The sequence below is a fragment of the Drosophila subpulchrella genome, chromosome 2R, assembly GCF_014743375.2.
Source record: "Drosophila subpulchrella strain 33 F10 #4 breed RU33 chromosome 2R, RU_Dsub_v1.1 Primary Assembly, whole genome shotgun sequence".
NCBI lineage: Eukaryota > Metazoa > Arthropoda > Insecta > Diptera > Drosophilidae > Drosophila > Drosophila subpulchrella.
Window position 1 is genome coordinate 11469177 of NC_050611.1, and position 23459 is coordinate 11492635.

The 23459-nt window shown below is 43.1% G+C and overlaps 4 protein-coding genes and 1 pseudogene across 8 annotated transcripts in view; 2 read left to right on the forward strand and 3 right to left on the reverse strand.

Moving 5' to 3' along the window:
* The window catches only part of LOC119551258 (diuretic hormone receptor), a 14857-nt gene extending 1593 nt beyond the window's left edge, over positions 1 to 13264 (reverse strand). For 2 of the 5 annotated variants that reach the window (XM_037860511.1, XM_037860515.1), the window contains exons 1-11: positions 12846 to 13264; positions 3505 to 3889; positions 1699 to 1816; positions 1442 to 1643; positions 1288 to 1384; positions 1138 to 1231; positions 918 to 1078; positions 748 to 858; positions 495 to 680; positions 311 to 435; positions 49 to 99 (exon numbers count right to left, since the gene is read on the reverse strand). In XM_037860511.1, coding sequence (XP_037716439.1) covers positions 49 to 99; positions 311 to 435; positions 495 to 680; positions 748 to 858; positions 918 to 1078; positions 1138 to 1231; positions 1288 to 1384; positions 1442 to 1643; positions 1699 to 1816; positions 3505 to 3744 — 1385 coding nt within the window. In that variant the 5' untranslated portion in view covers positions 3745 to 3889; positions 12846 to 13264. Of the gene's footprint in view, positions 1 to 48; positions 100 to 310; positions 436 to 494; positions 681 to 747; positions 859 to 917; positions 1079 to 1137; positions 1232 to 1287; positions 1385 to 1441; positions 1644 to 1698; positions 1817 to 3504; positions 3890 to 12804 lie in introns of all 5 variants that reach the window. The other 3 variants (XM_037860514.1, XM_037860516.1, XM_037860512.1) reach the window with 2 other exon arrangements.
* Positions 7168 to 9076, forward strand: LOC119551259 (annotated as a pseudogene).
* Positions 13265 to 14955: 1691 nt separating the features above from the next.
* Positions 14956 to 17074, reverse strand: LOC119551743 (neprilysin-1). The gene has a single exon (XM_037861244.1). It carries the CDS (start codon positions 17044 to 17046, stop codon positions 15160 to 15162), a length of 1887 nt encoding a protein of 628 aa, XP_037717172.1. The 5' UTR covers positions 17047 to 17074; the 3' UTR covers positions 14956 to 15159.
* Positions 17075 to 17240: 166 nt separating this feature from the next.
* Positions 17241 to 20323, reverse strand: LOC119551062 (25S rRNA (cytosine-C(5))-methyltransferase nop2). Its single transcript, XM_037860185.1, has 3 exons — positions 20131 to 20323; positions 19077 to 20065; positions 17241 to 19014 (listed from the first exon to the last, which is right to left on the reverse strand). Exons 1-3 carry the CDS (start codon positions 20225 to 20227, stop codon positions 17413 to 17415), a joined length of 2688 nt encoding a protein of 895 aa, XP_037716113.1. The 5' UTR covers positions 20228 to 20323; the 3' UTR covers positions 17241 to 17412.
* Positions 20324 to 21003: 680 nt separating this feature from the next.
* LOC119550164 (augmin complex subunit dgt5) lies at positions 21004 to 23422 on the forward strand. Its single transcript, XM_037858699.1, has 5 exons — positions 21004 to 21165; positions 21232 to 21509; positions 21574 to 22786; positions 22855 to 23042; positions 23108 to 23422. The coding sequence occupies exons 1-5, from the start codon at positions 21071 to 21073 to the stop codon at positions 23377 to 23379; spliced, it is 2046 nt and encodes a 681-aa protein (XP_037714627.1). The 5' UTR covers positions 21004 to 21070; the 3' UTR covers positions 23380 to 23422.
* The last annotated feature ends 37 nt before the right edge of the window (positions 23423 to 23459 follow it).

Sequence of the window (23459 nt, forward strand, 5' to 3'; positions counted from 1 at the left end):
AATATTAAGGAGAAAGAAAGCATATACATGAGCTTTGCATATACGCACCGTAGACTTTCGGTTCGCGATCGCAGCGAGTAGTCTTTTGAGGCGCGATGCCTGAAATGGAAATTAATTGGTTAAATGACAACAACGACGACAACAGCGAACAACTACAATATAGCCATACAGCCATAGCCACATCAACTAAAAAGTGCAATTAGTGTTAAGCCAATATGTCAAGAGCCAGGGTTATATAGTCCAACAACAACAATGCGTTAGAATGCCAAATGAGTGCAGTCGCCCTAAATGATTGGTTAGCTTAGCCCACCTGCGATTCTTCATGGAGCTGTTCCGATGGATGTTCCTGCTCTCGCGCCACCGTGTGAATCGATGCCTTAGCGTCTGACGAACCTCAGAGTTTAGGAAACAGTAGAACAGAGCCACAAAGAAACCCTTAAAAACAAGTTTATAATGATTAGGGTTTATACGGTTATACGACAAAATATATATACCTGCGTGCTGATGAGGAAGGCTCTTATGGCCTCGAAGAGATTACGACTGATGCCCTGTTCCGGGCCAGTGAGCACCAACAGATAGGTTATTCCAAAAAGCGGTATGAGCACGAGTAGCGCCTTAGAGGCCTTATAATACTGTCGCGTTTCCAGGGTATGAGCGGAACGCAGTTTCGTTATGAGCACCTGTAAGATATATAATATGATAATTAAGATAGCTCGCCCCCCACCTGGAAGTATACTTTGGACTCACCCACATGATGCGTATAAGAAATACTAGATTAACCAGCAAAGCCAGTGAGGCAGGTACCTTGAATATCCAGTCGATATGAGATTCACGCATCCATGTACACTCAATTTCCAGCTGAGAAAAGATGTTATTAATATAGCAATCATAGTCCTTGGTCAGATCTTAAAACCCACCCCATTGAAGTGCTCGTTTTCGAGGTGCGGTGCAAATGCCTTGGCTATGGACCACACCAAAATGCATAAGGCTGGACAGCCCCAGCCTATCAGGGCGTAGATAATAAAGCTAATATTATCACTGGAGAACGTTTGCACCACCAATGTGTACAGATAGAGGCCTATAAAAAGGCAAATGATAAAACAAATCGAATTCATTTGATACCGCCTTTGAACTTACCCTCCACAAACATCCAGAAAAAGTTGGTTAGGTAAAAGTATTGAAACATGATGACGAGCGTTATGCAGCCAGCCTGACTAGACTCTGTGGTTATCTACGGGAATATTTAATTAATAGAAAATCCTTTTTATTCTAGTACATTTTACTTACCACTTGGAGAAACAAAGTGAGTATCCACAGGAGGGCTGAGGTGATGTAGGTGAGGAACAGATTCGCATGAATGGTGTTTCGCAGACAACGCAGATCTCTGTGGGTTTTCAAATTCGGAAATAAGGATATTTATACATATACGATTTAAGCTCACTTAAAGCTGAGGAATATGATGAGGGCCACCACCAAGGTGGCAAAGCTTAGAAAATAACCACAGGCATATATGATGGCCGGCAGCTCGACGTTGGGCGAGAAATCCGGTACTAGGGGTATGGAACCCGAGTTCTGATGACAGCGATCGTAGTCCGAATAGTGATCCCAGGTTCCGTTCGGAAAACAAAAGCGAGTAGCATTGTCTAGGGATAAGCCAAGATATAATTTTAGTTACTCCCTGGAATCTCAACTACCCACCTGTGGTGTCGTAGTGAATGCCCTTGAACTCCTCGATGCAGGGCAAAACAGCCAGGCTGCCGGCATTTGTTCGCGGCCAACACAGCACCGAATCGAACGAGCTGGGACATTGTAAAATCTGTAAAACCAACAACCGATTTAGACTATGATTACACAAAGATTGGCAAAGAAAACATAGTTTAGGAAACCTTAGGTAAACATTTACAAACATTTGCTGCTCATGCCGCACAGTAATTAAGTTTCCCTTCTTGGCTGCGCTCTCTATAAACGTACCTGACCTAACCCACAACCCATTAAATCAGAGTATACGAGATTTATGCGCCAGAACTGACACAGTATCATCATGCCTTCATCTTGGGTCCCGAACTTTTATGGCCCTGACGCATGACGTATGAATCTATAGTAGATTTCCTTTTAATCAATTGAATTTCCAAATTTTATACACATACACAGCGTGGGCCATTTATCGGAATGTTCCCAAAAAAAAAAAAGAATCACCAGCGGGCTAGCTACCGTGGCTTTATTTATATATTTGCAATGGCGTGCTAAACAATTTCATACCGACACGGATACACAAAGTGTGTATATATTAATGTTAAGTATACGACCCGACGATTGTTTACCCAGTCCAGTTCGTACCGCCAAATTAATCGCGGCAGGCGATGGTGGCGGTGTTAGAAACAGAGCTTCCATTGATATTTTTATTGGCCTTATCAGGTGACGCCGAAACCCCGAGACTCTTCGAACAATTCTTTGGCGAAATTGTCAGTTCTTTTATGACTTTCCCTGATAAGTCTAAGCTTTTGTGACAGCTAATGCGATCGGACTTAGCCACTCGACAAAAATGGAGATGACAACAAATAAGTCAAACACGTTTGGGAACTCCGTCAATATTTGTATTTGCACTTCTCATTCATTAGTTTCTGCGTTTGGTCACAATCATGAGGCATATTTTATGACATTTCCGCGGAATAACGCCCTTGGATTTTGGTGTCTCGCCTCTTTGATCGTGCATCCGAGATAAACAAAACCGTACAAATGCAGCCTCAAGTGGGTTTCCTTGGGTCTCGTTTTGTTTATAGTCGAGAGGAATACATAAATAAATATCTGGTGCATTTTCCGGAAATAAAATGCTAAAATATTTTCAAAAAAAATTAAATCTGGAAACTGATTTTCCATATTTTACTTAAAACGGGAGTGATTGGCATGTGGATGGATTGAAGGCAATTAGTTTCGGAAAGAGAATGGATCAATTAGCGAATACGATTAATTGGTACATTTTTCAATCGAAACCAATTCATTCTCCAAACAACGGGTAAGAATAGAATCTTTATAGGTTTCCTTGTTTCTTATTATAATGCCAATAAAAAATACGTTAATTATTCAATTGAAAATGATGAATTGTTGTAAACATTAAACATTAACCATTTTTTCTATATCGCTAGACACATTTATTCATTCTTTGGAATTTAAGTATTTAGATGTTTAAATACATCGCTAAGACTTGATTTTCTTAATTGACTAAAAATAGAGAAATACTTTTTAGAAGTTCTTATTTCAACTTAAAATGATATCAACTGTTTCTGTATGCAGCTAGTAATGACATATCGATCTGTAATCAAGCACATTACATGGTTTAGTGGGGCGTTTAATGACTAAGTTAGTGGATTGACAAACATGTCGATTTCTAATTAGTACTAAATATTCTATTGACGGAATGACCGGATAAGTGGAGTACTCAGGAATTAATGCCTCATCAGAGGGACAAGCACCGACCTCACCCAGGATCAATCCTTGGGGACTCACCCGCTTGCCACCAGATGCCAGGGCTTCAACCTCCACCTCCACATCCTCCCGCTGCTGCTGCTGCAGACACTCCTGCGTGCGGTTTCGGAGCTGCCCCCCACTGTTAACCAGTTGGGCGCCAATTAGGGCGCTGGCCCGCTGCAACATGTCCACCGAGAAGTTGGCGATGACCTTGGCCAGGTCCTCCTGCGAGGCGTCATCCAGGCTGTCGACCAGGGCCCTCAAATCGTCCTCGGCCATGTGCGGGAACCTGGGAGCCCGAACTTCGTGATGGTGCAATATGGAAGACAGCAGAAACCTGTCAGCGAGGCGTCTCCGCTCCTGAACTCTGGCACTCCACGGGCACTTTCTCTCTCCTCGCCGTGCGATGCGCAATTAAACGAATCTGCGCAAATAATCCCAGTGTGGGTGCAAAAAAGAAAGAAAACATTCTTTATCAGTTAAAGCAAAGAGTCTTGGCCACCGAAAAACCAGAACGAATCAGATCCCCAAACTCAAGAGCCCAGAACTGTGAGACCCCGAACCCGAAGAACAGCCTCAGTTGGCTCATATATAGTGGTGTAGATATGCTATATATTATAAAAACCATTTATTTGCCTGCTGGTTAAATATTTTGGTTGCAGTGACTCAACAAAATAACCAGAAGGCCTAGACTCAAGGGTCCATATTGTGTTGATTGAGGAGTATAAATAAAGCATCCCATATGTGTATTTGCGGACTAGTGGATCATTTTCGGAAAAACACTCCATTTCCTCGAAGGTGAGTTGTTTTCGTCTTTTATGTTAATGTATACAAATTATAATATAAAAATCTGTTCAAATAATACATGAGAAAATCACGTGCCTGTATGGGGCTGCTTTATGGGAGTGGGTTCAGATTAAATGTAGATAGCTACGGCACAATCTTTATGGACAGCGTGGTGGCTTTTTCGATGGGCGGCCAAAAGGGCGGCGACGAGGTGAAATGGAAATACTTTTCCATGGCAAAAGCCGCGTAATTGAACGGTTTATATGGTGCACGGAATGAAAAGCGCTCTAGACCGTCTGTCATTATATTTGGGCCGCACACCTCGATCAATTACAGGGTCGTCCAGTCCCATTAGATCCCCATTAGCTGCAATAACTCTGGCACGCTCGATAATATTTGCTGTAAGCTGTCATAATGGAGATTGCACGGCAGAGATAAACATTCCGATTCACACGGGTGAGAACGGGTTTTGAAATCTATCGAGGGATACTTAAGAGTTTAAATTGACTTGATGAAGTTGATAATTCGGGTGGTTATCCAATGATTTCTTTAATCGTGAAGCAAAAGTTCTGGCATTTAAAACTTTAGCAGTTAATAGTTTTTAGAGAAATGGGGGTTAATTACTTTATGGGGCACATAAAAGCTACGCTCACGCATAATCATTACATGCAACAATTAAGCAACAAAGTAATTAAACTAGTCCGCCGCCCGTAACTTTATCTGGTAATTGAGGCAGGCGGGTCTGGTGGCTGTGACAGATGTGTAAGCCAGGTGCATGTGCCTTTTCACCTGGCAACGTGCTCCGCACTGGGTAGAGATATTATACCCCACTGCCTCTGTGATTAAAACAAAGAGTGTCAAGTTATTTATTAATGAACAAATACCATGGCAGCGAGCTGTTCCCCGGGTCGCCGACTCATCACATCTCATTTCTCGGCACGACTCACGCACAAAGCCTTAACTTCAAGCGCTTTAACTGCTGGAAGCAGATGAGATGGCCAGGAGCTCTGTCAATGTCAAGTTAAGGGATGAGATGGGATGAGGCGAGAGATAACGCGGTGGCACTGGGTCCCTGCATATCTACATATGTTTGCGGGCCATATCTGCGAATGTCAGGGCTCGGTGTGCAGTCGGCTGGGCCATCTTGGCCATGTCCGACTAGCTAATTATGCTCTATAAATAGCCTCCAACCACTTTGATCTCTGGCCCGGTGGATGGGAAATACCAGCTGCACCTGCAACACGTTGCCAGCCGAGGAATCCGCCCAAACAATTTAGCGTGGGCGCTTCTCGGCTCCTTTGGGTTCTATCTCGCTTTCTCCGAAATTATTTCCATTTTTATGACCTTTTAAATTACTTAAATGGGGAGAGAACAAAGTTGAAATCGATACCTCTGCTGTTTTCACTTTTTAATGAAGTACTGTTTTCCTTCCATTTTTTGTCAAATTTATTTTCATAACAATATTCTAGTTATCTAAAAATGGTTTTAAATTCGTCGTATATATGTAGGTATATTAAGACAAATTTTTTAACGTAATAGACTTGAAGCGTATACATTACAAAATACTTTAAGGTATAATTAATTTGTGGGATGATATTTTTTTAAAATCATATCATTTTGTATATGGAATTCCGATGGACTTTCCCATAATTATTTATACAACTTATTAAAATAAATAAAGAAAATATATATTTTAAAGTTTTTTAATTATAATTACATTAAAACATTAGATGGCTTTACCATTGGTTATTTGTTCTCTGTGTGCGCATTCAATTAAAATGAAAGCAGATCCTGGATATGGTATTTCCATCTCCGCCTCCCCTATTACCAAATGCCCCAAATCCCTCCTCCCATTCCAGAGTGCAAATATTTGCCTTCAATCCCGAAAAGGCCAAACATCTGGCATAGAAGTCGTCATGCCACAATCTTAAGCTCTCCATCCAAAAAAGAAGCAGCGATTTATTTATGGGCTTGGCAAACAAGCGCATTATTTGGACGAGCGCGTGCTTGTGGTTATCACCCCGCGATGATGATCATCGCCGAGATCATCGCAATAATCAGCATCCGTGTCATTTGGAGCCAATGGAGGGGCGACTAATCTGGCCTCGAATGCGCCACAATTAGCCGCCCAGCAGTCAAATAAACATTTCAACTGTTTGACCAATGTAAATAATAATACCGGCCAATTTCAGATAAATCGTGGGCAAGTCGTGTTAGCCTCTGGTGCAACAGGGCGTATGCCCAATATTCGCTGGGCACTGCACACTGCTCTCCGATTCGCTGTTCTACTGCTGCTCCAATGATTTATGGAGTGTCAAAACAAATGAAAATTAATTGGCAATCGGCATGTGGGCAATGGAAAGGCTAACGAAGACGGACATGCAATCCGAAACATGCGCGCTGGGCCATCAAATGGGCCGATTAATAACGAAAGCATTGCAATGGAACTGCAGGAATAGAACTTCCCCATATTTTAGAATTTCACTGAGAAATATAACGTTTAAATGTAGCCAATAAGTAAGTTTTGAGGAATTTCGGAATATGTAAATTAAAGTTTCTTTATATTTTTAATTTGAAAAATTTTTTAACAGCAGACTTAACATGTAATGATGACCTATGAAGAAGTTTCGTTGACGCAGATCGGCTAATTGCATGCGGTAATTAAATACATTATTGAAACTTTAATTTTTAATCAGCTTCTCACACTCGAAAGCTATTTAGTGTGAGGTTAAAGAACAAATTGCTCAACCCTTGAGTGACAAAACAATTAGACCATAAATTATGCTATGGGCATTTTAAATAAATGTGAGTGGTCTACCCCTGGTCCTGCAGCGGGTATAAAACTAATAGTTCTTGAATGCCAGAGTTCAGTTAATGTTAAGAGTGGAAATCTGAGCAAACAAAAAGCAGAAGAAAATGGGAAAACAGCGTTCTTACGAGGATAACACCTACTTCGCCAACATAATGTTCAAGACACTGGGATTCGATCTATTCGACTCACCCAGACCCAGTTGGCAGAATCTTCTGCTACGCAGCTATTTCGTTCTGTGCGTGGCGAGCAACTGCTATGGGGCTTCAATGGTGACTTATAGAATCCTTCAGTGGGAATCCGTGGCTGGAAGTTCTTCCAAAATTATGCGACAAGGTCTACACTTCTTTTACATGTTTAGCGCCCAAGTGAAGTTTGTCACATTTATGATGTATCGAAAACGAATACTATCGTTGAGTAATAATTTGAAGGAAGTATATCCGAATGATGAGAAAAATCAAAAGGAATATAATGTCGATAGATTTTACCTATCGCGAACAACTCGCAATGTTCTGTATTTATATTACATTACAATGGTTTCCATGGCATTTTTACCTCTCATTCAGTCCTGCATTATGTACCTGATAGGACATGGTAATGTAGCTTTTTCTTATAAACGCATTTTCCCCACGCGTTTTACATTCGATTCAGAAACGCCTTTGGGTTATGTGGGGGCCTATGTAATAGACGTTACCTATAGTCAATTTATCGTGAATGTAAACTTAGGTACAGACCTATGGATGATGTGTATTTCAAGTCAAATCTCGATGCACTTTGCCTATCTAGCCAATGTCTTATCCTCCTATTGTCCAAGTAGAAAAGGAGAACGACAAGACTGCCATTTTCTGGCAGGACTGGTTAAAAGACATCAACTAATTCTTCGGTAAGTTAGAACCAATCACTAATTTGACAACTTCTTATACCCCTGCAGAGGGCATACGGATTTTAGTCAGAAGTTTTCAAGACGGTGAAGGATACGAGCCCATTGAGTATATATCTTCTTGATAAACATCAAAAGACGAGTCGATCTAGCCAATTCCGTCCGTCTGTCCGTATCTACACCAATTCGTAATGTTTTGGAGCCATCGAAATGAAACTATCCAAAACCGAAATTAATTGAAAAATCATAGATTTTTTACTATTATTATCGGATTGGAAAATATCGCAAAAAGTCAATCGAAAAGGCAATTTTATTTATATGAACAAATTCTTCAAGCGGGATATGGGGCATACAGCTCCCCACCCTGGTGAAAAAGAATTGTGATATTCAAAAAGAATGCAACGAAAAATTTGTTTTGAGAAGCCCCTCTCCTCCCCCACTGAAATGTATAAATGTATATATAAATTTTATAACTCGGTTTAATTAAAGCTCTAAAGCTGTCAATGATGTTTAAAAATTAAAAACATTGAATATTTCTTATAACTGCAAACGAAAATAAACTTCGGCTTGCCGAAGCTAACTCTCTTTCTTTTCTAAAATAATTATTATTTTTCCCAGCTACAACAATGATTTAAATGATGTATTTGGACTTCTTTTGGCATCCAATCTTTTTATCACTGCCAGCTTACTCTGCTGTGTGGCCTACTATACCGTCGTGCAGGGTTTTAATACGGAAGGCATTTCGTATATGATGCTCTTTGTGAGTGTGACAGCCCAATTTTATATGGTCAGCTGACATGGACAAATGCTCATCGACTTTGTGGGTAAAACGTACAATATTGGGTCACTTAGTAACATACCTTTTTCAGAGCAGCAAAATAGCTGAGGCTGCATACGAAAACAGGTGGTACGACGGTTCGTTGCGATACAAAAAGAAAATACTCATTCTAATGGGTCGCGCCCAACGTCCTGCAGAAATATCAGCCAAGGGAATTATTATTATATCCCTTGATACCTTTAAGATAGTAAGTTTGCCCTCATTTGCCCGTATATTAATAATAATAAGTAATTACTCATAGTTGATGACCATCACATACCGATTCTTTGCGGTTATACGCCAAACTGCAGAAAAATAAACGTTGGCTAAGTAAAATGTTTGATATCAATAAAGTATAACTACAAACACTAAGCAAGGTTTTTATAAAATTTGTCCCATCAAAATTATGCCTCATACTTGAAATTTCTACAATTTACTTTAGTCAATACCAAAATAATGGTACTTTTATTACTCAAAATGACTATTAAGTTTAAGAAAAAAAAGGAAAAATAATTAATTGAAAAATTAAATGACATGATCAAGTATGTTAGGTTTCTTTTTGTTTTAAAAAAAACATGCATATTTAAATGAGTGGCTTTAAGAACTCAATTTAAGGTTTCTACATTTTATAATACAACTATAATTTTCCATTCCTCTCAAATGCATTTCCCTCAGTGCAACATTACATTATCTTTATATCAATTAAAAGACTTTAGGCCAACGCCATATGACAGTGCGCTTCGTGATAAAAACCACGTAAATGAAATGTACTGAAAAACACGAAGGGTAATAAAAATTGTGGGCCAGCAGGAAGGCAGCCGCTTTATGAATGAACGAGCCAGCCCAGCGAAGCGTGTAGAAGTCAGCATTCAGAAGTCAGAGACGGCGTCAGCTGGCAGACAAATCAAATCGAATCGAGGCGAATTAAATCGAACCCAATGGAATGGCAGACCCAGTCAGGCGCTATCATATCGATATTTATGGTCTTGGCCAGCAGAGAGCAAATAAATAAACGGATTCCGAGCACCGTCATACGCCTGGTCATCCTTATCCTCTTGACCATCACCCCGTGAAACAAGGCATTCTATGGCCAAGCAAAACAAACACACACACACAGACACGGGGAAAGTTTACAAATTAAAAAAAACTGAAACGAAACCAAACACAGGGAAATAAAGACCTGGGTGCACATGGCGTATGAGCAACGGGCACCAATATCGAGCATACGCCGCGTTGCCAGACAACTTCATTTCATATGCCTACTAATTTTATTAGCTTACAACAGCATAACAAATTCTCCAGATGCTTTGAACTCGCAGGAAGCTTAAGATTTGCAAGGCGACCTTTAAAGAATCGTAAAGTTGTTTTATGCCCTGCCGAAAACAGAAAGTTGAATAAGAAAGTAAGAATAAAACAAAAATATTTCCTTTTTCATTTGCAATTTTCATACAAGTTTGGCAACGGAGCTGCGGGCATTTTATTGCCTGTTGCACGGGAGGTGAACTGGAGTGGGTGGTTCGAGGCGGGGGCCAAGGAGTCATGGAGATATATCCAAACACGTGCATAATAATGCCACCCCCTCACGCCCGGATACATAAACATGATGTAATTTTAAAATTTCATGAGTTCATGCAAAGTTTGTTTTATCTGTTTTATGGCAGTGGCGCTTTACTGGTTCCTGGATGCAGAAGGGGTAGATGGGAAAAATACAGGTGGAAAGGCAGCCAGCATCATGGAGAATAAACTACGAGCAGCTGCTATGTGGGAGCAATCAATACTTATTAGAAAATTCAATTAGCTAACTGTGGGAGGGAGAAAAACACTCTGGCTTCTTCCAGGGAAATGTAGAGAAAAATATCATACTATTTATAAATTTGTATAACTAATTAGCAGAGTTAAAAAGAGTTTAAAACTATTTATTATAACTTGTGTTTCTAATAATATTTTCATGTTGCTAAAAGGATCTTAATCGAGATATATTTCATTCATAATTAAAAAACTCATTAATTCCTAAAATAAGGTACAGAGTTAAATAAGTTTGGATATGTTCTTATTTGTTAAATCTTAATGGAATGCATTTTCTATGCAATACTAAAATATGACCCAATATTCAATACTGAAATTATTTGCTATACGATAATGATTACATTCCAATTCCATCTAAAATTACCCTTTAATTGTTCCTGTGTAAAGAACTTAGGAGGCTGGAGGGCGAAGTGAACTCAAGGGGCAAGAGACAAAGTCAGCCACTTGCAAACACACAAAGTGCATTTAGAGTTAGTAGATCGAACAAAGGCCACTCGAAATTGGCGTACTTACACTCGAAAGCCATTTGCTAATTTTAGCCCATCCCCCCGGCCAAAGTTTTCCCCCACTTACATTACATTTCCCGCTCGTTTCGCCTTCTTACAATCGAGTATAATTAAATTTTCGTATTTACTTAACAATTCATATTCGAGAGTCGCAAACAATTTGCGCCCTGCTGAGTCCCGAGCCCGAGTCGGTGTTTTTATACCCTGTTTACCTTTTTTGGGGGCCTCGAGGGCGGGGGCGGCCTAATGAATCGGGGAGTGCGAGTGGAACTAGCGAATATAAAGGGTGAATATTACAAATGTTTATCTTTGCTCAATAACAACAACATCACCGTGTGGGTGGGGGGTGGTGCACACAAATAAAATATGCATGAGAACAGAATTTTGCAATGCAGTTCAGAGAAAGCGAGAGGATGCCCATCCTGCCGGATAAGAATTAATTAAAAAATCCCAGTGCAGGATGCAGGAAACAGGGGAAGTAGACGGATGGAAAAGGGGTGTGCAGAGAACAGGACATGATGTCCCCGAGCACCTCGAGGCTCTTTTTATCCGGATAAAGCGAGCCGTAAACATGCAAATGGAGCACAAACATTTGCATATATGCGATAAAATCAAGGGGTCGAAACTACGAAAAAAATTCATAAGAAATCCAGAGAAATCCTAGACAGAGAAAACTAACCTAATATTTACCAATCTCATATAGTAATTTGCTTATGGATATTCAAATTTTGATCAAAGAAATATTTAATATTTCATCCAATTTCAAAAGATTATGAATAAATCTTTTAAAAAATTAGTTTACATATTTTTGTCTTTTAATGGCAATTTCTCGACCTGATTTTAAAAATAGTAATAATTATTTAGATTCCATTGTTGTTAACAATTTCCATATGTTTAAGCCAGAAAGAAATTGAAATATAGCTAAAAATGTATGTTTCAATCAAAACATGTCAATTGTCGTATCATAAGTTATGATTCATAACTTAATCGTTGGAAAACGTACTGATGTTTCTCCCTATAAATTAAATTGTGAAAATAAGCGATGACAAATTAAAGAGGTTCCCAAAAAGTTGGATTAAAAGAATGAGAAATTAATTTGAGAAACATTTTTTTAAATTCTCTTTTTAAGAATTCGCGATTCTATTATATTTTTTCTCTGTTCTATGATGCTTCAAAGTCACTTTGGAGACCGAAATCTATGAATCACACTGAGTTAAATGTTTCGAATAATTTTGGAAATGTTTCAAAACAAAAAATTTCTCGCACTCTGTTAATAAATGCAGTATGTAAGTTATAGTTTTCTCTGTGCATCATCAAAAATTATATATATTTTTACCCCGGAGCACCTCGGTAATTTGTTTTCGCCTTTTGTGAAGCTGGCAGCGGATAATCCGACGGCCATTGAGTCTAATCAGACGTTTATTCTTCAATTTAAAGTCTATTTGCGGACTTTTCCATTGTCTGCTAATGGGAGCAAGCTGCTAAGTGATCATCGCCACTTGGATTTTGATTTGGCTGTGGATTTGGAACCAGTGCGCCACCCCGTGGCGATTTGCTCTGAGGAATGTTTTTATGGCCCCGGCAGTACGATATTTGCCCAAATCGTTAAGCAGCGGCCGAGGAATGGATCGCTTGGGAGGTGGATGTTTTGAATCTAAGATCTGGGTTCGGGGTTCTTGGGGTCGGGGTCAGGGTCTCGGTCACGGTCTTGGAGCCACGCTCCCCCATAACTCACTGGTGAATTCTCAAATTAGCACCCCTTCCCGTCGCACTCACATGCGGTTTTCTTTTTGCTTTTTTGCACCTCTTTTCTTGTTCAGAGCTTTAAACGTTTATCGCCTTTTTATCATTATCATTTATTTGTTTGCATTACTTAACACACACGCACGATCGCGGAATGACACACTGTTGGATTGTAGAACTTGGGAACACGTTTAATTTTAGATGACATCGAATACTTCCCGAAAACCCAAGTCGAATCGAAAGACTAACGAGGAATAAACCGAATTAAGCCGGCGGCGCTTGTTGTGTTTTTTTTTAATCGCGGAGGCTGGTTGCTCGATTTCAGATGGCGAGATAATCGTAGGAGCATCGGCTGGACCAAGATTACGGATAGTCTGGTACAGTGGGTAACACGGCGACTCGGATTTGGACTCGAACTCGGACACGGCACACGCGTCCAAAGGCGGCCAAAGACAGCGCCAAACTGCGGCCAACGGGGCGGATGAAAATGCGAGCTTTGAGGAAAAGCACACCCACACAGCCAAGCAGCCGCACACACCCAGACGCCCACACACACCGACACTACAACAATGCAGGATACAACTGCCGCAACAAGTTGAAAAGCTCTCGAGCGCCACAGAGAGAGAGAGAGAGAGAGGGAGAGGGCGAAAAGCTCGCGGTGAGACCGGCGTTTTCTGCGGTATTTTGCATTCAATTGACGATTGCAGCGATTGCGATTGTGACTGTGATTGTGATTGCGATGGCCTGTCAGCTGCAATTGACACTCAAGCTGAATGGGCCGCCAAATGGGTTTTGTCCACTTTTAACGGGAATAAAAATGTAATACCCTGCAGAGAGGGAAACCCTCGAAGGGGTTTTCGCTAACCATTTACTTAATTGAATTTAAATCCATTGGATTACAGGTACATCAATTAAGGAACTTATAATTTTTTTTTTTACTTATTAACATAATTCATAATTACTTAGCATTTGGAGACCTTTTAATATTAATGAAGACATATTTTTTAATTTCAAAACAAGGAAGAACGCTATAGTCGAGTACCTCGACTATCAGATACCCGTTACTCAGCTAAAGGGACCAAAGGAAAATGGAGATATGCAAGCAGCAAATGCGCCACCTACCGGCGGTAGACAGATTTAAGCATTGTGGGCATTGGAGTGGGCGTGGCAAAGTTTTTTTTAAATCAATCGATAGGTATTGACGAGACCAATACATTTAAGTTAAAATTTTTTATCTAGCACGAAAATTGTGGGCGCCACAGGCTTGGGCGGTTTGTGGGCGTTAGAGTGGGCGTGGCAAACTTTTTTTTAAATCAATCGATAGGTATTGACGAGACCAATACATTTCAGTTTAAATTTGTAATCTACCATGAAAATTGTGGGCGCCACAGACTTGGGCGGTTTGTGGGCGTTGGAGTGGGCGTGGCATATTCGCGTAATAAACTTGCGCTGCGCTCAAGCCTACGGAATCTAAATCTGAAATCTCGTTTCTCTATCTTTGATATTTTCCGAGATATTCGCGTTCATATTTACGATTTTTTGAAGTTTGTGGGCGGTTTGTGGGCGTTAAAGTGGGCGTGGCAAACTTTTTTTAGGTCAGTCGGTAGGTATTGATGAGAACAACACATTTCAGTTAAAATTTTTGTTCTAGCATCAAAACTGTAGGAGCCACAGTTTTGGGCGGTTTGTGGGCGTTAGAGTGGGCGTGGCACTCTTTTGAAACAAACTTGCGCTGCGCAGGAATCTCAGGAATCTGCATGCCTAATCCCAGTATTGTAGCTCTTATAGTTTCCAAGATCTCAGCGTTCATACGGACAGACGGACAGACGGACAGACGGACAGACGGACAGACGGACAGACGGACAGACGGACATGGCTAGATTGACTCGGCTAGTGATCCTGATCAAGAATATATATACTTTATGGGGTCGGAAACGCTTCCTTCTGCCTGTTACATACTTTCCGACGAATCTAGTATACCCTTTTACTCTACGAGTAACGGGTATAAATATCCTAAAATACAAATCTTCCAAAGTACTGCAATCATCATATTTTTTCTTGCCCATTATAATATACATATATTAATTCTTTTTATTAATTAATTATAATAATTATTATTATCATTTTCAACAGTTTTTATGGACGTTATAGAAGTAATCATTTTTAGAAATATGTATAATATTATGCCAGCCAAAAGATAAGGAGGAGAACTGTGGTAATTTTTTTAATAATTCGTGTTATTACATTTTATTTAAGAACTGCACCCAATGCTAGAATCGAAATGCACAAGCTGAATTTCGAGGGATTTCTCATTTGATCAACACACATTTAATGATACATTTTATTGTTATGTATGCACATTTGGGCGCCACATTTCGCAGTGGGACAATTGAGTCGCCTCGCACTTAAAGTCGTATGCAAATTGACGCAAATTGCCAACGCTCACGTTCACACGCTCATCATCCCGATCGTGGGCGATCACCGGAGGCAGGGATCCGCAGAAGAACTGGGCATAGCTCAGGTGGAACAATTGCGGTGCGCTGAACTCCGGCTCAAAGGCATACGGGCGGTACTCGAGTTTCCGGGAGTCATGATCCAAACCAAAGAAGGTGTCGTAGGCCAATTGCAGTCCATTAAGATCAGCCAGGCGTTCTTTTAAGGAAACATAGGCTTTTCCCTCCGCACACTTGATGGCATTCCGGAAGGCAGGCGACTCACGGATCTCGAAGCCCACAGGTGATTCGTTTCCGGCTGCATCGAAGAGTATGCCATCCTGCTCGAAGGCGTGATTCATTTCGTGGGCCAGAACTGCTCCCAAAAGACTCTGCTGGAAGATGATATGCTGGCGGTGATCGAACAAGGGCCATTGCAAAAATTCCATGGGCACGGTGATGGTGTTCCTTTCGTTTTCATAGAATGGCGAAGTCCTGGCCTTCCTCACATTGTCGTTGACATAGTAGCGCTGCAGATCCAGTCTGTACTGCGGGTTTAGCAGTCCCGCATGCTGAAGACGGGTCCGAAGAGCCAAGGCCTGAATGAGATTGCTGTAGAAATTTGACTTTGTAAAATTAACACTCTCGTAATGGGTGTCGTAGAACTCGGCCGATTTTTCCTCTGGTAAATTGCCCACGTTTAGCTGAATACCCTCCAATTTAGCTCTCACATAGGCCAGTTGGTGGGTCATGAGCTGCAGACGATTGGCATCCAAGTATTTGCCAAAGGTCGCCTTTAAGCTCGCCAAGATCTCCTTTAGCTGCAAGGTGTCCTGCTGCCGATTTTGGTACACAAACCGATCGTACATATAATTCATACCTAGGGGTAGAATAGCACGCATGTGGTGAATGCATGTCTTTGAGTTCCGCTCTCTAGGTTCCGAATCCTCCAGAAAAACATAGTGATGCAATCGGATATAAAGAAATTTAGCATCATCATCAAAATTATAAACAAACTTAAGAATTTCCCGCAAATAGTTCACATCACTAATTTCGAAAATCAATTGATCGACATTTTTTGTGGTGCAGTGAGCACCCAATAATTGTCTACAGAGATGACGAATGGTCGATGAAATAATTGAGGTTTGTTGACTGAATTCACTATAACTCCGTGTATATACAACCGGATTCTCTTTACGATATCTATCCTGAATTTCCTGCACTTTCTGCGCCAGCTCGACCGTTTTATTTTTATAAATCGACTCAATCAAATGCAAAAGCTGCAACACACGCAGGTTACTATACCTGGCACTCGGATCAGGCATCTTTATCTGAATAACCTGGCGCATTGAATCATTGTCGGCCACACCAATGCGCTCATCATAGACTAACCCACTTAAGCCGTGCTTGATGGTATTATGAATATCTGCCGACCATTCTATAAATTCTTCTGGAAGATAAGTAGTGTTAAGCTTTCGCGTATCCTCCGTACAGGCTTTGTAATATGATCGCATTTGTTCAATAAGTCGCGGTGCTTGGCTGTCGTTGTCTCCCACGTGGCTCTCCATTAATTCGACCATGGCACTTGCAAACTGATCCTCTACCCATTCAAAGTTGTCAACATATTCCGAGGCACTGCTAAAGCCTCCGCAGGCGAAATTCCAGAAATTCGAGCATGGTGATGCGGTTTTATTAAGATTTTTGTGAATCTGGTTTACCGTAGCAAGGTTGATATCCACTTCCGCCTCTATAAAATGCAATGATGCCATTAGGCAAGAGCACAGCAAAAGTAAACTTCCCATTCTGTTCGTTTGATTTAAACTGAGAAGTAAATTAAACAAGCAACAGGTCGGCTGAGCTTGGACACCTTTGTTCTGGCGAAAGAGCTTCGTGTCTGGGACTGATAACTCAAAGCTTCACCTCTGAAATGTAGAATAATTACCCAGATTGCCAACATATATCAGCCACCTATACATGTATACACCCGCTTTGTGAATACATTAATCCGAGCTTAATGTTTATTGAATCTGATCGTTAGTTACAACCCAATTGTAGATCAACACTCAATCATTAGCTAAGATCGTTCAATATATAAAACAGGTAATCTTGTCGGGACTACCCCAACTTTACAGCTTATAGTCTACTTAACCAAACTGGATCTAAAATGTTCACTTCTTGAACTTTTGCTTCTTTCCCGCACTCGCACCCGTCTTGGACTTTTTCAGCTGCCCGATCTGCTTGGATTTTTGCTTCAGCTTGTTCTGCTTCTTGATGGGCTTTCCCTCCAGAATGGGCACTTCGTCGATCTCCACTCGCGGCGCCTTGGCCAGTTTGGATGGCTTGGACTTCGCCGGCTGTTCCACCTTGGCCTTTGGCTTCGCTTTAGGTTCCTTTGCCGCTGGCTTGGTAGGTGTATCAGTGCCGTTGGCCTTTGACTTTTTGCCCACTGGCTTGGCTGGTGAGGCGTTTCCATTCTCCTGGTTCTTTTTCTTAAATGATTTTGCATCTGACTTGGAAGCTGGAACATTGCCGTTGGGTTGGTTCTTTTTAGACGCTGGTTTGGATGGTACCTCGTTCCCATTTGTTTTCTCCACTACTTCCTGGGATTTCTTCTCCTTCTTCTCCACCGGCTTTTCAGGCTTTGGCTTTTTGGGCGCCTTCACGGGCTGCTCAAACACCTTGGCCACATACTTGGTCTTGCTCTCTTCCCGTTTCTTCTTTTTCAACTCCTGCTCGATTTCGGTGAAACTGGGTTTGCCCGCTCGCTTGCCCAGCAGTTTTTTGGGGCCCTTCTCCTGTCCCGACTCCTCCTCGGGCTCCGCAGCCTCCTCAGCCACTTCTGCGGTGGCCTCAGCCTCGATGGCCTCGTCCAGCTGCTTCTCATCCTCCTCCTGCTGCTCCTTGGTTATGGGTATGGTGTTCGAGAACTTCTTCAGCTTAGCCACGTAGAATCCGTCCATGTTGTGGGTGTGCGGATAGTAACGCTTCGTGAGGTTTAAGCTGGGATGGAACCGATGCTGCCGGAACTTGGTAAAGCCCTCAACGCCAAAGTCCAGTCCTGTGGGCACCAGCTTGACATTTCGCTTTTTCAACGCATAGTCTATGACCCACTCGTTCTCCTCGGGCAGCACTGAGCAGGTGGAGTACACAATATAACCGCCGGTCGATGATTTCGCATCTGTACAATCGATGGCAGTGAGCAGAAGCTTCCTCTGCAGGTTGTAGCACCGCTGCACATCCACATCCGACTTGGTGGTCTTGACACTGGGATCCTTAGAGACGACACCAGTTCCTGTGCAAGGAGCATCCAGCAGGACGCGATCGAAGCCAGTCATAATGTTCCGGAACTTTGTACCATCCTCGCAGCTAACCACTGCATTTACAATTCCCAGCCGATGGAAGTTGGCCACAATGGCCTTGATGCGATCCCTGTTGGAATCGTTGGCGAACAGCACACCGGTGTTCTTCATTATACTAGCGATATGGGATCCTTTGCCACCAGGAGCAGAGCACATGTCCAGGATGCGTTCGTTCTCCTGCGGTGCGAGGGCCATCACAGGCAGCAGCGACGAGGCTCCCTGGATCATGTAGTGACCGGCCAGATACTCGGGGGTGGCACCCAGCGGCACTTGCGAGTTAAAGACGACCAATCCAACCTTTGTCCACTTGCCCAGGGGATCCAAGTTGACGCCACGATTGATCAGGGCTCCGGCCAAATCACGCCGACGTGTTTTTAGAGTATTGGTACGTATGGTCAGCGGCCGAGCAATCTAAAAGAGTTTTTCTTATTAATATAAATCCAGTAAAAATGTTTCCCAACTGGAATACTAACCTCTGAGGCCTCCAGATACTCCATGAGCTCGGTGAGCGGCAACATGTCCATCAGCTTCTCCATCAAAAACTCGTTGTAGCTGTAGTACAAGCACAGATCCCTGCGCAGCAATTCAATGTATTCCCCGCGAGACCGATCCGCCTGGCGGTACTTTTTGAAGTCGGATAGAACCAAGCTGACGTCCTTGATGCGCTGCTGCACTTCCTGCAGGGTAAGGTCCTTCTCGGCCTCTTCCTCTTCGGTGGGCAGCTGGAACACATCCTGTCGGTCAACAGTTTCCAACAATTCGTCGTCGGCCAGCTGGGCTTCCTTGGCCTCGCGCTTTTTTAGTTTCTTGTTGGCGCGCTCAATGGGCAACTTGTCGTCATCATCATCGTCGTCGTCGTCCTCCTCCTCCTCATCGCTATCTGCCTCGGCATTATCTTCCTCGCCGGATATATCAAAGTCATCGTCGGAGTTGGCGTCATCATCGTCAGAAAGATCAGCCAGCTTGCCAACCTGAGCGGTGTCATCATCGGAGTCGTCTTCTTCCTCCTCTTCCTCGCCGGATTCTTCTGCCTCCAGACCGTCCTCGCCTTCTGAGTCGTCTTCCAGCTCAGCTTGGGAGTCCTCCTCCAAGTCCTCGTCCTCCTCCTCCTCTTCGGACTCACTTTCTGGTTGCTTCACTGGCTTCTTCTGCTGTTTGGGCTTCAACCAGGCATCGTTATCATCTGTAAAGCCCTTGGGAGCCGTGGATTTCTGGCTCTTGGGAGCCGGCACCAGCTGGGGCACTTCCTCGTCAGAGGAAGCCTCCTGCTGCTGCACCTCCTCCTCATCCTCCGGCTCGCTGTCGCTATTGTAAGCTGTCTTCCGCTTAGCAGGTTGTGGCTGTTTTCCCTTCGCCCTTTTCTCCAGCAGTTTGGCCTTTTGGACTACCTTCTTCTGCTCCCGCTTCACGGATCGCTGCTTCTGTCGGTGGGAGAGCTTCTTGTCCTCCTCCTCCATGGGAGCTGTGGAACGAAACATTTGAGATTAACACTTGGAATCGTTGGGGGAAATCTTCACCAGCACTCACCAAACGATTGCTTGCGAAAAACGGGCGCTCCCTGCTTGCGCGCCTTGCGGCCAGGACCCTTCTTAGGTTTCTCACTGTACTCAGCTTTGCGACCCATGGTTTTAACTTAACTTATTCGGTTTTTTAGAGCAGAATTTAAAATAAAACGTGAGCACTTTGAGTTTGCTCCACGTGCGCCGCTCAAAAGACTGCGGATGTTTCCCAACACTGATCAGTGCGAATGGCTATGGCTATGCGAAATATAGCTATTAAATAGATAATTTATAAATGGGTATTTAAAAATGAATTTTAATCAATTCTGTAAGTTGACGGATAACTTTAGATTATGTTGTTTCATTTAAAAATGTAGATTTATTCATATTTAACTGATTGAATTTAATTTAAATGTTTATATGCGTACATAATCTAGCGATAAAATAGCTATTTTATGGCGACCAAATAGCTATATTAGCTACTCTCACTTACAGCTGATTACCGAGCAACAAAGCATTTTCCGGCACTGGTAGGAGGCAACGGAAAAATTTAATTAAACTAAAACAATTAAATAAAAAGAAGTCATTTAGTTGAGTGAATACACACATAAGTATAAACTCATTAATATTTATTCTTAAACTTATTTAAATAAGTAATTTTCATTTATGGATCAGTGGATCCACAATGAGAACTGAGTTTAAATAATCTTTAATTTAAACTTAAGCATGCAACTAATTAAGCAATAAAGTTTAAGTTATTTGTTAAAATCCAAAAAAATCATTTTAATAAATAACTTAAAAACAAAAGTAATATTTGTTGACAATTTGAATTTAAATATCCGTTATGGGGACTGCCAACTTGCTACAGCTCGCAGTGCATAGGCAACCCTGCCCGAGTTGTTTGTGTTGGTGAATGCCCGGTTTGAACAACTGCGCCCTTTTGCGAAAAATAAAATTTATTGCCAATCATGGCTTACCAGGAGAAAATAAGCGAGTTCAAGAACTGGGCCACCAGCCTGGGATGTCCGCCCACCGAACTCCCCACCGACGACGTACTACGGAGGTAAATAAGAGTGGAAATAAGGAAATCCCAAGCTAATAATGGCCAAAACCCGCAATTTCTTGAAAGGATCTTCAAATCCGGATCCAGTATGCTTCTCCAGCAGCTGCAGTCCCGCATCCAGACGGTGGAATATGTGCGGGAGGTGCGCGAAAACCTGCTGATTGCCCAAGTGGCCCGCCACAAGGACAAGATGGTGCCGCTGGCTTCCCGCAGTTTCCAGCCACCGGAGCTCCAGAGGTACCACAAGATGCAGGAGCTGAGGAAGCACAAGGAAAAGGCCGATCTGCAGCTGGCGGAGGCCAGAAAGGAGTACCAAAAACTAGCCGCCAGCATCAAGACCAAGAGTGGGTAAATGAAACACCGCCTAGAAGAGCACCCACATAATCCTCTGTCCTTAATCTCCCACAGACATTCAAACCATCAGTGCCGAGAACCGAAAGCAACTGCTCGAGTCCAAATGCAATATCCTCGACCTCAAGCTGGTAGCGCTGAACAAGAGCTACGACCAGGAGCTGAAGAACAAGGCCCAGATCCTGGCCACCACCCCCGTAAAGCTGACTTCCAAAAATGCCAGCGAGGTGCAGGCCACCCGGGCCGTGGAGCAGGCTCTCAAGCAGCTGGAGACCTTCTACGGGATGTGCGATGAGGGCAGCAGTTTGGCCGACGCCAAGCAGCGCCTGTGGGACGAGATGCGGAGCACCTTCGCCGACATCCCCAACGCCCTGCTCCTGAACGTCATAATGAAGATCAAGGAGGAGCAACTGCAGCACATAATGCACCTAAATGAAACCAGGGGAAGGAAAACCACATCCAAGCCTCCGCTGAATAACTTCGAGGTGAAGCTGCTGAAGACCAAGGCCGATATGCTGGGTCTGGCGGCCAAATACTTTGGCGCTCAAAAGGAGCTGGAGCAGAAGGAGGAACGCTTTTGCCAGGACTACAGCGTTTTTGTGGACAAGCTGCAAACGAAGGTGTACAACTTCAACGGCATCAGTGACGGCGACGAAGAAAACGCCGACGAGCTGATCAGCGACTATCTGGTGCAGTACAACATGCGCAACTTTAATCGCGCCCAGAACGAGTTCCTGCGGGAGCAAATCGAGCTGCTGCGTCTGGAATTGGATGCAGGCGCCAGGCAGCTGGAGAACCACGATCTCAAGTTGGGTTCTGTAAAGCAGGTGTACGGCGACATCAATGCCAGCATCAACCGCATCCAACAGGACATGGTGCAGCTATCTCAGATCAAGGAGAAGATCCTTTTCTCGCGTAACATGATGAAGAACCTGCTGGACGACATGCAGGCGGCCACACAGAAGCAGAACGCCAAGTCCCAGCTGATGAGCACCAAGCTGAAGGTCAGCAATATGTCCATGTCCATGCTGGGTGCGGAGAGCTTCTGCCTGGCCAACGATAGTGTGTTCTCCAGCACCAAGGTGGAGTTCGATGGAAACTGCAGCACAATGAACGCAACGATGCGTCGCAGCTTCGACAATAAAACATTGATGCCGGGCTCCACCACAATGATGACTGCCTCCGGCACCACTGTACCCTCGCACCTACTGGAACTGAATACCTTTTTGGAAATACCGCTGGAAAAGTTGAGCTGCATGCCACGCGCTTGGTGAGCCCATGTCCCCCAGCCATGAGGATATTTTCAATTAATCAAGAGTTCGTTTTTCTATCGGACAGCTCCTTCCTGTTGTCGGCCAATCCGCTCATCGTCGAGGCCCAGGAGCTGGCCTCCACCGTTCAACTGGCGCCCGGCTATTTGCTAACACCCTTCGGCGCTCTGCAGGAAGTCCGCAAACGCATTTTGTGGGCGTCGGCAATTGCCGCACACACGACTGACTTGAAATTGAATTTGCAGCCGTTAATTGGTAAGCTCAATTCAGACATTTTGTCTCATATCCGTCTGACTGGCAACACATTTCCCTGCCCCCAGTTGATCCGCACGATTTGAGGCTGAAGGCGAATCGTCAGCACGAGGAAATTGACCAATTGCTGGACAACCTGATGGCCATTGGGGTGAAGACGCAGCTGCAGCTGGAAAAGGCCGAGCGCATCTACCACTTCCTGCTCGAGAATCCGTTGCGGCGCTATGTTCCCCCTGGTAAACGATACAACAACGGCAGCTTTGGAGATTACGAGTCCGAGTTCAATCTGTATTATCGCATGGCCACCAATGGAGGTTCCATGAGGGCACCACCTAATTAATCCTGTTATTTATATCATGATAGTTCTCATTTACACCCACTTAAAATTAAATGGATTCCTTGTTAAAAACTGAAAGAGCC